At 37.7% G+C, this 15,151-nt stretch overlaps 1 protein-coding gene across 1 annotated transcript in view; it reads left to right on the top strand.

Moving 5' to 3' along the window:
* Positions 1-15,151, top strand: part of CPXM2 (carboxypeptidase X, M14 family member 2) — a 100,328-nt gene that overhangs the window by 41,103 nt on the left and 44,074 nt on the right. Inside the window, exons 3-4 of the mRNA XM_070944870.1 lie at positions 288-397; positions 2,474-2,613. Of these exons, the coding sequence (XP_070800971.1) occupies positions 288-397; positions 2,474-2,613 (250 nt within the window). The remainder of the gene's footprint in view (positions 1-287; positions 398-2,473; positions 2,614-15,151) is intronic.

Here is a 15,151-nt window from a genome sequence, read left to right as displayed (position 1 = left end):
TGTCACCGGCTAATCCTTTGAACCTGGACGCACGAGTGCAGTGCTATGTGGTAACTGCAATTTCAGGAAACAATTATTGCATATAAATTACTAATGCTACTGCCAAGACACTCAGGTCTCAAAATTTACACAATACAGTTGCAAAATTAAAGACAAATCTTTTTTTCACCAAGAAGAATTTCCCCCCTTTTGCATACTCACAACAGAAGCATATTTGAGTACAGCAGTGGCGAAGGTGCATATGCTTTGTTGCTTTCTCACTTAACACTTAAATATTTGCTTTTCAGGCTGTCCTCCCTTGGGTCTTGAAACTTTAAAAATTACTGATTTTCAGCTTCATGCTTCTACAGTGAAGCGATATGGCCTGGGAGCACACAGAGCACGGTTAAACATACAGGTAAGATTATCTTTCATTTTTAATATATATATATATATATATATATATATATATATATATATATATATATATATATATATATATATATATATATATATATATATATGTGTGTGTGTGTTTTTCTTCTAGCCAGGTTTTCCCTACGTAGCCAAGGTTTTTTTTTTTTTTGTAGCTCCAGCTCAGTAGAATCTCATCTACTCATCTACTGAGCTGGAGCTACAAAAAAAAAAAAAAAACCTTGGCTACGTAGGGAAAACCTGGCTAGAAGAAAAACACACATAGACCCTACGAAGAAGTAAGAAAATTGATATATATATATATATATATATATATATATATATATATATAGATAGATAGATAGATAGATAGATAGATAGATGGATGGATGGATGGATGGATGGATGGATGGATGGAGGGAGGGAGGGAGGGAGGGAGGGAGGGAGGGAGGGAGGTTATTAATCTTTTGAAAAGCCACTAGTAAATTCCTTTGATTTTTTTAAGCACTCTAACAAGTAATACCATTTTAAACAAAAGGAAATAATGCATATGTTGCTCAATAGTGAATATAGCAGTAGAAAAACCTTAACCTTTTGCCCCCACAAATTCTCCCTTACCCCATTATTTGTGCAAATGTTGTATATTCAGCTGTCTTGAAAACCACTTCAAGTTCTTAGGGAGCTGGCAGTATAGAAATGCATTTGATAAGCCAATGCCAAGCAATTAATTAATTTACTCCAAAGCATGATTGTTGGTAGTGGGATAATACTTGTCCTGTAGCTCTGTAGGAAACAATACAACTCCTTTTTGGAATAATTTCTTCTGGAGCAGAAAGAGATACAATTGTTAATTGGATTACTACCACAATATCCATACCAACCCTTCATTGTCATGTAGATATGGCGGAACAGCACTGATCTAAGCTTGGGAGAGCTCCTGCATGTTGAAAACCCTTCTACAAATGTTATGTTACAAGCAACCATCAACTCCTAAGTTGCTTCTTTATCAGATGCATGGAATGAATTTCCTCCGCACAATTTTCTTAAAAGGGTAGGGAAATCACTCTTTTTAGTTTGATGCTGATCAGAAAGGCTGGCATTAAAATGCACTCTCATAATTCTTCGGTGCTGATTGTATAGATACTCATAACAAGAAGTGTCCAATTGTGCAGAGTTTCTGGAGCAAAACATCTGCCTTGATTAGAAGTTTGGAGCACCTGGAAAACCCAATGTCAAATCCTTTAATGAACCACTTAGAACTTTCTGAAATAATTATATTTGTGTGCTACCGGAGATTGGATCGATGCTAAGTAGAGCAGCTTCTTGCATCTGCATCTGCAGATGTTCCAGGATTCATAGGAAAATGTGGCATTGCGGTTTTAAAGCCATTCTCAGCGCCATGCTAAGAAATAGATTAGTTTTCATCCTGTATGGCAAGTTATTTATCGGAACAGATTATAAAGAAAGCTCTGAAAATGATGGAAAGGATGAAACTCAAAGCTACGGTGCACTCTAAGAGAACTATAAATATAACATCTTGTTTTGATTACCATGATATATGCTCTATGGTACATAATGAGTGATCTGCAGCAGAATCTTCTAATTAAAAAAAGGCCAGAAAGATCTATCTAGAACAAAATCTTCTAATTAAAGGAAAAAAAAAAAGGCCAGAAACTTCCATCAGGTTAAAGGAATAATTAAATGCAAGGTAACAAAAGACATTTAAAGGATCATCTTTTTCCCTTCAGATGTCCTGAGATGAAACTTAACCATATGCAATCCTTTTCTGACTGATCTTTTTGCCTTTTGTTTCTGAGTTTTTGCTTTGCTGTTCAATCCTGTCTTCTGTTTAACCATTTGTTCCTGTTACAGACTTCAGCCTTGACCAGTACTTCAATACAGATCCAGGTTTAGGGCGTCTAAGAGTCAATAAACAGGCATTTCTGACCACCAGCCGTGAAGAAAAAAAGGAGGCTAGAATTCGCTATAATTTTACTTGAGCTTACTTTTATCTCTGAACTTATTCCTTTTCAAAAGGCGCCTATTCAGATTTCTAAAGAAAGTTTTGCCTTCTCTTCAGGCAGGTATTAATGAGAATGATTTTTATGATGGTGCTTGGTGTGCAGGACGGAACGATCCCTACCAATGGATTGAAGTAGATGCTCGCAGGCTAACAAAGTTCACAGGAGTTATTACACAGGGAAGAAATTCTCTTTGGCTGTAAGTCAATATATCACATAATATATTGTGTGCATGCATGCATTTTCTAAGCAAAACCCAGATGTTTTAGGAAAAGTTTTATAATGTAAATAACTGTAAAACTACAATACTTTTAAAACATGGTCAAGTATGGAATTAGCCACATTGTCCCATCTAGTAGGTACTGTTGAAAAGCAGCTTCATTAGGACTACTTTTTCTTGTCCAGTTATTTCAATGGAGTTCTGCTTTGCTAAATCAAATCTTGGTCTTTTTTCATCAATTTTCTCCACAATCATGGTTAGCCATTTGGGTGACCTTGACAACATTCAGCAGAAAAGTTTTTGATAATTTTCTGGGTAGATTTTTGAATTTCAGAATAGCGTATCCCTACACATCGCTAACGTTAATTTGAGTACAAGGGAATCTAACAGGTAGTTATCAGCGGAGGGGAGGAATAGTGTGTAAACCACATCTAATGTATCTTTATTTCAAGTATTTCTGAAACAAATGTGGAAGCTCCAATCAACATATCTTGGTCCTGTTATTGATCTGTGACTTCACTAGGCAAGTTTCCTATCTCATTTCCAGTTTGGATGGGATTTTGTACCATTCTAGCATGGGTTTGGGTAATGTGCCCTTGAGGATAAGGTGGCTATTTATTTATTGTTAGGCTAAAACGGGGCTTCATGCTTTGAGAATATTCTCCAATTTGATGCTGGTGCTGCTTAATTTCAAATTAGCATCAGAGTTTCTATATTCTATATATCTAATAATTAAGGCAGTCTATTTGGGCATCATGAATATAATTCTACTGGCAATTTATCCCTTTCTATAAACAAAACGTTGAGCATTCCAATACAAGAAAACATTGTTTCTTGTCTTGCCTTTTGGTGCTTTGGTCAAACTATTTTCCAAAGCACCAAAAGGCAAGAAAAGAAACAATGGATGGAAACTAATCAAGGAGAGAAGCAACTGACAACTAAGGAAAAATTTTCCAATGGTTAGCGCAATCAACCAATGAAAAAGCTTGCCTTCAGAAGTTGTAGGTGCTCTATCACCGGAGGCTTTCAAAAAGAGACTGGACAACTATTTGTCTGAAATGGCATAGGGTCTCCTGCTTGAGCAAGAGGTTGACTAGAAGATCTCCAAGGTCCCCCTTCCAACTCTATTAATCTATGTTATTGCATTTCACTAGGAAAAGTAAGGTAGATTCCAACGCATCAAGCTTTGTGTTAGGTATTAAATCTTTCCAAGCTAGCGTTTCATATGTTGTGCACTGATCCTAGTAAATTTCAATGTGATTTATTCAGTGTGCCTATGTCTCAACAGCAACACATATATATTAATGGCAGATGTACAATGTCAGTTAAAACCTAACATTTAAACACTGTTTAATTGTCAGTTGTCATAGTCTCCTTTTAATGAAGCTCCATTCCAACACTTTTATGTCTGATTAAATGATGCCTCACATTGCATTCTCAAGTTTGATCACTGGAAATTCAAGATAGACTTTTCAGCATGAAGAAAAGCAGCGATAGAAAGCTTCCTGTATTAAATGTTAAACTGTTGCACGTTTATTAAAAGTACATAATTCCTGGCAGGAAAGGTTGACAGCCAAATAGACACTAGATTTTACCAGCAATGTTTGGGGTACAATAAAGCAGTCCCATTCAAAAGAACAAAAAACAGAACAGTGTGAAAGCAATGGGTAGAATTGTATGTAACTTCAGATTTAGCAGCACGAGAAAAAAAGCACTGAGAATAATGCAAAGATGCTTTTGCAGAGCCATAAAAGGCCAAAGATACAAAGCAGAATTTATAACCCTATCTTGTGAATATGGAGACAACATAAATATGGAACTAAATTAATATCATCATAGGGTTAGTAGTCACTTTTTGTTTTTGAAGCAATCTGAAAGTATGGAATAGCCTCTCCTCCCCCCCCGAAAGTTAGAAAGGAATGTCTTGGGGTGTGTATCTGGGTCACAATGACTGTGTGATTCTGTTTTATTTCACCTATAGGCTTTTGTTACAGTCTTTTTAACTGTAATTGAAATACAAAAGGAGAGTGCGGTTTCAGAAAACTGCTAAGAGAAATCAATAGCGGTGATTAGCCAAAACTCTTTTATAGCTGGAATTTTATTCTGAAAGAGTCAGGAGCATTGACATAAATCTAATATATCTCCAGTAAACACAATAATGATAGAAGTGAGTCTCTCTTTCAATTTCCTGGTGCCATATTCTCACTCAGTCCTGAAAGTATTAAATACTATACTAGTTGAAATCAAGACTGCTTTTAAATAGTAACTCTATGAAATAACCCACTAAAAGGCAATGGAATGAAGAGCTCTCTATAAAACCATGTAGAACTATGATGGACATGTAAAACAAAACATATTACAAGTAGTCTTCGACTTACGACAGCAATTGAGCCCAAAATTTATGTCATTAAGTGAGAAATCTGTTAAGTGAGTTTTTCCCCATTTTACGACCTGTCATAAAAATATCCCAATAAAAGAAACAGGAGACAGCAACACAAATAATAATTCTTACTTTAAGATTCAGAGGTTTATTTCATGAGCAATTTGGAACATGAATAGCCATCATAACACAACTTAGATCAATAACCCATTGTAATGAGGTCCACTGACATAGCTGAGTCCAGCAAGGAGTAGCTATGGCCAGTGGCCCTGAACGCATCCCAAGATATTTTTTTTATACTTTTCTGCACACAACTTACTTCCTTGTTCTTTCTTACTGACAGACAGTCTCCAGATATACCCATGAACATCTCAAACCTCTATCCTTTGGCTACTTTCAGTTCCCTATTTCTTGCGATTTTGTCCTTCTATGTCCAAATATATTTCAAAACTATGTACTTTGCAAAATCCCATTTTACAGCAACGGTTCAGCAGGATTACAAATAGTTCTGATACACTTTATTTATTTATTTATTTATTTATTTATTTATTTATTTATTTATTTATTTATTTATTTATAATGCAATTTATATGCTGCCCTATCTCCAAGGACTCAGGGCGGCTCACAATGGTAAAGATGCACAGTTCCTCATTAAAAAACAATATAAAATTAAAATTCCAATTTAAAACAATTTAAAATTCATTAAGAAACCCCTCATCAGTCCAGGCTGTGGAACAACCAGGTCTTCAAATCGCGGCGGAACGAGCAAAGGTCAGGAGCCATCCGGAGCTCCAAAGGAAGTTGGTTGTAGAGGGTGGGTGCACACACAGAGAAAGATCTCCCCCTGGGGGTCGCTAGCCGACACTCTCTGGCCAACAGCACCCTGAGGAGGCCCTGTCTGTGAGAATGCACCGGGCGATTGGGAATTGTGGCTGGCTTCAGGGGGTCCAACAAATATTCTGGGCCTAGGCCATGAAGGTCTTTGTAGGTAATAACCAGCACCTTGAACCTCACCCGAAGGGCAACTGGTAACCAATGCAAGTCGCGCAGGAGGGGTGTAACATGGGAGTGTCGGGACGCTCCCATCACAACCCCCGCGGCTGCATTCTGCACCAGCTGAAGCCTTCGAGTGGTTTTCAAGGGCAGCCCTACATAGATAGTGTTGCAGTAGTCAAGACGGGAGGTGACCAGCGCATGAGTAACAGTGCATAGGGCATCTTGGTCCAAGTAAGGGCACAACTCGCGCACAAAGCGGACCTGGGCAAATGTCTCCCTGGTCACGGTCATTACATGATCTTCCAGAGACAACCATGAATCCAGGAGAACACCCAAGTTGTGAGCCCTATCCACAGGGGATAACACCTCACCCCTGATGGTCAATGATGGAATATCTCAATCGGACCAAGATGCCGGTACCCACAGCCACTCCATCTTGGCGGGGTTGAGTCAGAGCCTGTTCCTCCCCATCCAGGTCCATACTGCTTCCAGGCAGCAGGACATCACATTGAGGGCATCACTGGGCTGGTTTGGGGTGGATATAAAAAGCTGAGTATCATCAGCGTACTGATGATACCGCACTCCAAAACCACGGAAGATCTTCCCAAGTGGCTTCATATAGATGTTGAACAGGAGAGGTGAGAGGACTGACCCCAGGGGCACCCTACAAGTGAGGAGCCTCATAGCCGACCTCTGCCCCCTTGCCAACACCGCTTACCTACGACCCGAGAGATAGGAGGACAACCACCATGGAACAGTGCCTCCCACTCCCAACCCCTCGAGCCGTCGCAGCAAGATACCATGGTTGATGGTATCAAAAGCCGCCGAAAGATCCAAGAGGACCAGAACAGAGGAGTATCCCTTGTCCCGAGCCCTCCAAAGATCATCCACCAGCGCGACCAATGCCGTCTCCGTGCTGTACCCCAGCCTGAAACCCGATTGGTATGGAGCCAGGTAGTCTGTATCTTCCAAGGCCAATGGGAGCTGCCATGCCACCACTCTCTCAACAACCTTCATGACAAAGTGAAGGTTGGAGACCGGACAGAAGTTATCCAGTATGGTTGGATCCAAGGCAGGTTTCTTGAGGAGGAGTCTCACCACCGCTTCCTTCAAGGTGGCAGGGAAGAACCCCTCATCCAAGGATGCCATTATTACTGCTTGGATCCAATCCTATGTCACCTCTCGGGCCACATAAGCAAGCTAGGAGGGACACGGGTCCAGAACACATGTGGTGGCACTCAGCCTTTCCATAATCCTGTCCATTTCCTCAGGGGTGACAGGATCAAACTCCTCTCAAATCCCAAGACCAGCTGCCTCTTCACCGTCAGACCCTGCCCAATCAGAGTCCAGACCGTCCCGAATCTGAGCGATCTTATCCAGCAGATGCTGACTAAACTCCTTGGCACGTCCCCACAAAGGATCCTCCCCCGCCCTCTGATTCAGCAGGGAGCGGGACACCCTGAACAGGGTGGCTGGGCAATTATCTGCAGACGTGATGAGGGTGGAGAAGTATGCCCGCTTTGCCGCCTCCATCGCCGCCAGATAAGATCGTGTGAACTTTGAAACCTTTCTATCTAAAACTTTGGTTCACGTAGCTTTTTTAGGGCCTGCTTTTTCCATTTAGGCCTTATTGATTCTAATAGATCAATAGGCTATATTTCCATTTCCCACGGACCTTTCTTGCCACAGTTGTTCAGGGAATCGCTGCAGTTGTTAAATTAATAATGCTGTTGTTAAGTGAATTTGGCTTTCCCATTGACGTGGCTTGTCAGAAGGTCACAAAAAGGGATCATGTGATCCCGGAACTCTGAAACTGTCATCAGTGTGAACCAGCTTCAAGCATCCATATGTAAATCATGTGACCATGGGGATGCTGCAATGGTCAGAAGTGTGAAAAATGGTCATAAAAGCCACTTTTTTCAGTGCCATTGTAACTTCGAACCTTCACTAAACGAATTGCTGTACTTGTACTTGTACTTCAGTCAAGAAGGCATGTGCTTTAGATGTTGGTCTAGGTCAGGGGAGACTGAGATTCAAATCCATTTTCAGAGATGGGAGGTCACTGAGTGACTTTGTTCCAAGGGCTTATTTCAGTCCTTCCTACTTTGTTCCCTTGTTGACTGTATTATAATGGTGGAAAAACCTCATCCAGTTGATCATGTGAACACTATCACTCTTTCGTCACTAGATGGCTCTGGATTTAGGCATATCTGAGAGAAGTGAAGAGGTTTTTTTTGAGTCAGTTCTGCTTTTAAAGGAGACAATAAGGTTTTTGTGTCGCTTTTAGACTTTTTAGTCCTTCTTAACAGGCTGCAAATGTTCAAGACTTGCAATAGAACCCTGAAATAAACTTCCATGCTGGGCTACATATGGTGATTTTCTCATAAAAAGGTCAAGTGTTTGAACACCATTTAAAAAAATACGCAATTGCTACGATGACAAATTTCACAGGGACACGTTTATTTAAATGCTGGCATTCTTTTTCCTTGTCATCTGCCTATGCACAGTAGACAACTCCCAAATTAAACTGTTAGAAAAGCCTAAAATGGGTCTAATGATAATTAGATTCAATGATTTCTTTGCTAAAAGCTTCGGAAAACTTGTCACTAAGGGGAAAACTTGTTTTTTTTTCTGTCCATGTTTGTTATAGGTTATCTGGTTGCAGAATTGGTTTGTTACGGCAATTAAAAACAATGCCATATGCAGGGGCCACATTTTTCATGTCTTTCCCAATGAATAGTAATACCCCATTCTACAATTTCAGTTTTAAAGGCATAAAACCTGTCAGACAAATTGACCTGCATTTTTGTGACATATTCTAGAAGTGGAGACACATGCTTAGCTATTTTAGGGACTAGAGTTAGACTTGCAAACTCACCTAGGCTGAAGAGCTATTTTCACCTCTGGAAATTCCAGTACCACATTCCAAATTTTCAAACATAGATATTCAAAATGTTCAAAAGCTAGTTTGAATGCAGGTGGAGAGGAGAAATGGGATCATAATGTATTTTAAGGCACAGGTAGTCCTTGACATATGACCACAATTGAAACCCAAATTTCTGTTGCTAAGCAAGACAGTTGTTAAGTGAATTTGCCCCATTTTATGACCTTTCTTGCCATAGTTCAGTGAATCACTGCTGCTGCTATGTTGGTAACCTGGTTGTTAATTGAATCTGGCTTCCTTGGCTTTGCTTGTCAGAAGTTTGCAAAAGGTGATCACATGACCCTGCAGTTGTCATAAATATGAATCATTATTATTATTATATCATTATAAATATTACCAAGCATTTGAATTTTGATCACATGACCATGAGGATGCTGCAATGGTCATAAGTATGAAAAATGATCCTAAGACACTAAGTCCTAAGTCCTAGGTTTTTCAGTGCCATTGTAATTTCGAACGGTCACTAAATGAATGGTTGTAAGTCGAGGAGTACCTCTACTATCCAGCAGGGTTGTGAGAAGCAAAGAGAGGCACAATGGTAAAAGAATTGTGATGTTGCATGTACACAACAAAGGGGTGGGGCTTGTAATCCAATGGAGAACATTGATTTTATCATTTTGATGAAGGCAACAAGATCCTACAGATGCCCAAAATATCACAGAAGTGGCGATTGCATGCAAAGCACACGCACAAAGAAAACCAGTAGTAAAGCTGGTTAGAACCCACCCCTGCGGAGCATTTACAACTTCTGGAGGCATGTTGTTCCACTGGCTAATTGTTTTAACTGTCAGGAAATTTCTTCTTAGTTCTAGGTTGTTTTTCTCCTTGATTAGTTTCCACCCATTGCTGCCTTCAGTTGTTTTGGAGAACAGGTTGAAGGTGTTGGAGAACACCTCTTCTTTGTGGCAACCTGTGTGATATTGGAACACTGCTATCATGTCACCCCAGTCCTTCTTTTGATTGAACTAGACATACCCAATTCCTGCAACCATTCTTCATATGTTTTAGCCTCCAGTCCCCTAATCATCTTTGCTGCTCTTCTCTTTGCACTCTTTCTAGAGTCTCAACATCCTTCTTACATTGTGGCAACCAAAACTGGATGCAATATTCCAAGTGTGGCCTTACTACTATTGAACAAGGTACCACCTATATTGTACCTGTGCATTTGGTTTTTCTTGCCTAAATGTAGAACCTTACTTTTTTCACCATTGAATATAGAGGATTTTTACACTATTTAGCAAGATTTTTTTTAGCCAAGGTAGTGCAGCACTATTTTTAAATATTTTATTGACGCTAGAGTCTTTATTTTTATTTTTCCCAGTACTTGTATACTTCTATATACCACTATAATTATATGTCTCAAGGAGATTCAAAACCCAAGTGATAAAATAATAATTCAGTAATTCAAATCTAAACAGACTGCAGGAAAGGAAACTCCCTTGTTTTTGCCCAAAACATATTCCAGATCAGGCCTTATGCCAGAATTGATTACCTTTGGAGATCAGGATTTGACTGAACCATTTTTAGACCTCTGTATAATATATCAAACAGGGACGCGGTGGCTCAGTGGCTAAGACGCTGAGCTTGTCAATTGAAAGGTCGGCAGTTCAGTGGTTCAAATCCCTAGTGCCGCATAACGGGGTGAGCTCCCGTTATTTGTCCCAGCTTCTGTCAACCTAGCAGTTCAAAAGCACGTAAAAAATGCAAATAGAAAAATAGGTAGGAAGGTAACAGCGTTCCATGCACCTTTAGTGTTTAGTCGTGCCGGCCATATGACCACGGAGACGTTTTCGGACAGCGCTGGCTCTTTGGCTTTTAAACAGAGATGAGCCCCTTAGAGTCGGGAATGACTAGCATATATGTGCGAGGGGAACCTTTACCTTTACCTATAATATATCATCGTACAAATACAGTTTAAGTGACAGGGGGAGAAGGAAACATTTTGATGGGTGTACATTATATTTCCTACAAAAAGAGACTGCATACCCCAAAACATAAATATATCATCATCATTCATCATTTTAGCCATTGTCTATCCTCTTCCAACCAAAACAGTCCTGAGCTTTCTTTTGCCAATTGGGCCCACAAAACTTGCTGATGTCGTCAATCCATCTTGTTTTAGGTCTCTTTCATGGATCTTTTTATCAAGTGGGATCCCTTCTATAACTGCCTTGGTCCACATAAATTTATACACAACTCAATAATCCCATAATTCATACTCCTGTACAGCAAAACTACCTAACAAAGAAAAAAAAGTAACACTTTCAAAAGTTAACATTATTTAAAACATGATACTTTCTCAAACTGCATTTGAAATTACATCATAAATTAGTTATACATAATTTAAACATGTTTTCCTTTTAGATACAGCTTTTCTAAGAAATTATTTAAACTGGGAAGAAGAAAATGATAGTTATGACAGTACTGCTTTTTTTGCAAATTTGGACTGCATGTTCAGCACTTAAAAATAACCTCGATAATGAATTCATTACTTTTATGCATATAATGATTTTTTTTCTTCTGTATTTTTGCATATTCATAAATGGGAGAAATATATCTAGTACTGCATCTGAGAGACTAGTTTTGAAGAAATGTGGGATGATTTCCAAGTATATTGTTCATTATTTAAATACTAGGGTTTTTTCAGGACCTTTTTGAATTTAGTGAGTGTTCTTTTTAAATATGCTTAAATATAACACACTGAATTCACAAATTCACTAAAAACCTGACCACAACTCTAGAGCAGGGGTCTCCAACCTGGACAACTTTAAGCCAGGCTGAGGAATTCTGGAGTTGAAGTCCACAAGTCTTAAAGTTGCCAAGCTTGGAGACCCTTGCTCTAGAGGATAGGAGAGATGCATCCTTTTTAGTAATATTCCACATTTTAAAACATTAAAAAAGGAAGGGTATGCAGGTAGTCTTTGACTTACAATAGTTCATTTAGTGACTGTTCAAAGTTACAACAGCACTGAAAAAAAGTGACTTATGACAATTTTTCACACTTATGACCGTTGTAGCATCCTCATGACCACATGATCAAAATTCAAATGCTTGGCAACAGGTTCATATTTATGACGGTTGCAATGTCTTGGAGGTCATGTGAAACCCAGGACACTGCAGCCATCATAAATATGAACCAGTTGCCAAGCATCCGAAGTTTTGCGACCTTCTGACAAGCAAAGTCAATGGGGAAACTACTGATTCACTTAACAACCGTGTTACTAATTTTTTGTTTGTTTGTTTGATTTATATGCCACCCTTCTCCGGAGACTCAGGGCGGCTTACAATGCATTAAGCAATAGCCTTCATACTTTTGTATATTTATAGAAAGTCAGCTTATTGCCCCCACAATCCGGGTCTTCATTTTACCTACCTTAGAAAGGATGGAAGGCTGAGTCAAGCTTGAGCCTGGTGAGATTTGAACTTGCAGTAATTGCAGGCAGCTGATGTTAATAACAGTGCTTTAGTCTGCTGCAATTTAACAACTGCAATGATTCTCTTAACAACTGTGGCTAAAAAGGTCATAAAATGGGGCAAAATTCACTTAACAAATCTCTCCACTTAGCCACAGAAATAATAATTTTGGGCTCAATTGTGGTCATAAGTTGAGGACTACCTGTAGTCATATTATTTATATATACACACAGGTAGAAAAAGCCTGGTGCCCAGTGAGTGGAGCTTCCTTACATGGTCATGGCCAATGATCTTTCTAACCATACCTTACAGCTGACTTATAGACATCCAAATAAAAGTCCAAATAATTTTTTTACTTATGGGATTTATTTCCTGCCTCGATTTTTATAGACTTTAGGAGGTTAATTAATGTCCATGTTCTGCTTTTAATTAATTAAACAATCTAATTTAGCTAATTAGGGAGATGGGAGATCTAGAGATAGGAAATGTAAATAAATGGGTGATATTTAAAGTATTTGAGATGGCAGATTTGGTTTCAACTCTCTCTTGTTCTCTTAGTATTTTTTTCTCTGTTTCATAGTTTACAGTTAGATTTTTTTTTCCTTGGATTTTGGATTCGGTTCGCCTGCTAATTTCCTCTCCTCTAATATTACTGGTTGCAATATTGTACCCTTTCCAATTTTTGATAAAGGTACTGGACCCCCACTACTGTCAGCAGGGATGGCTGTAGATGAAGGAAGGGATTTCAGAAGCCTGGTGGTACCAAATTGGTGAAATCTGTAATAGTGCCTTTAAAGTTATATCTTTGTAGTGGTCCTGCTTTACAGTATTAATCTTTGGCTGTGCGGTGTTATAGTAAGATATTCAGATCACTTTTTGCCTTTTAAATGGAGTTTTCCTTTACAGCTAAAAGTTGAGATGTGGAACATTGAGTTTCATACTATATATGTAAATTCATGGTTTTTTTTTTTAGAGCCGCGTTGCAACTTTTAGCTGACAATTGATTGGAGAAAATGTTATGTATTGATTTGTCTGTAGTTAAGAGAAATATTATGCAATGAACAGTTTAAAATTTTTGAATTAAGAAGAAGTGAAGAAATTGTTTACTAGTTATAATGAGGGTGGGAAGTTGCTTTCTTCAGGTCGAGAGTTACTTTCCTTTTTTATTTTTTGAACTTTTTCTTTTTTCTTCTTTATTTAGTTTGAGTTATCTTTTACTTTTAATTAAAACTTTTAACAAAAGTATTACCAAAAAAGATCTTATCTTTGTAGGACAATAATGTTCAATATTGTGAAAAGGGAGGAATAACTCTTCACTGACTTTGAAATTTTGGAATTGCTAGTAGCTTTATTAATTTTTATTGAAAGACCTAATATGTCAGTCTTTCTTTCCCTTGAACTAATAATTTCATGCAGTCCTTTTTTTTGAAATTTTGCACAAATAGGAGATGAATAAAAGGTTTAAGGATATTGGCTATTGACATTAAAATATTGCATGACAATGATTAAATATCTATATGAAAAGGATTCCAGTTTTAAATACAAATTCACAAATCTGTTTTTTTCCTTCCAAAGCATAGCATCTATTAATAATAATAAAATAATAATTTGGCCTATTATTTTATTAAATGTTGATTAGGAAGAGAGAAATACCAAATTATTATAATAATAGGGGGGAAATATCCTTATAAAAATAACCAGTATTTACTACCAGGTGAATCTTAGCCATTTTCTAGAATGAGAATTTGGAATGAGGAGATGGAATATTATGTACTTTAGAATCAGTAGCAAATGTTTTTAAAATCTTAAAAACATTGCTTACAATAACATAATGTGAATAGTTCCAAAAAAGCCAACTCCAGTTCTAATGGATTGGAAATATATATTGGAACATCTAACCACAGAATACAGGCCTGTCCAGTTAGTGTTCCATTTTTGCTTGATATTGAAATGAATGTGGTGTTATAAAAATCACTATGATTTAAAGAGATGACTGAGCTTCAGAATTACAGGGGGAAAAAATAAGATTGACCTTTATAACTGTATTGTGCTTGAGTAAGGGTTATTAAAGATGATTCATGCTGGGAAATAAATAACTCTGAATGTACAATCTTGGATTATCAATATGTACTTCTTTTCTGCTTATAAAGTAGCGCTTTATTAATGAAATGGGAAGAATGATCAATATTACTTTCTGTGGTCAAAGTTTAATCATTTGTTTTAAAATTAGCCTTAATTTACTTACCTGACAGAGGAGATACCATGATCACAAATAATACAATATGATTTTTTCTGTTTAATGCATTTCATTTATTATATGCAAAGTATAACATAAGGCAAAAAAGAGATGGCATATCTACATTTGAAATTTATACGTTTGATATATATTGTTGTTAGTAACTTCTCCCCAGTTAAAAGATGCATTCTCAATGTCAGATAAAAAATAATTTCTATATGAATAAAAAATAAATATCATGTTTGTACAAATTAAATTGATTTCCTGGATCCTGACCTTTATAGCTGGAGTGAAGACAGTGTATAAAAGCATGAAACAAACATGAAATAAGTCTACATATTGAACTTATTTCTATTTCCTCAATGGCTAATGCCAGACTCAGAAGACAATTTAAATCAAGGAAATGGTTCTCAAAGAAGCTTGTGAAATTTCCTCTACAGAGAAGGTTACCTGGTACCTTTCATGCAAAAAAAAAAAAAAAAAAAAAAAAAAAAAATCAGAATACTTTTTTACCACCCCTTTTCAAACATGTTTTAAATACAATGGT

The sequence above is a fragment of the Pituophis catenifer genome, unplaced genomic scaffold, assembly GCF_029215685.1.
Source record: "Pituophis catenifer annectens isolate HBS135680 unplaced genomic scaffold, rPitCat1.0.hap2 SCAF_6, whole genome shotgun sequence".
Lineage (NCBI taxonomy): Eukaryota > Metazoa > Chordata > Lepidosauria > Squamata > Colubridae > Pituophis > Pituophis catenifer.
The sequence above is the reverse complement of the archived record's forward strand: the minus strand, read 5'-3'. Positions and strand labels throughout refer to the sequence as shown.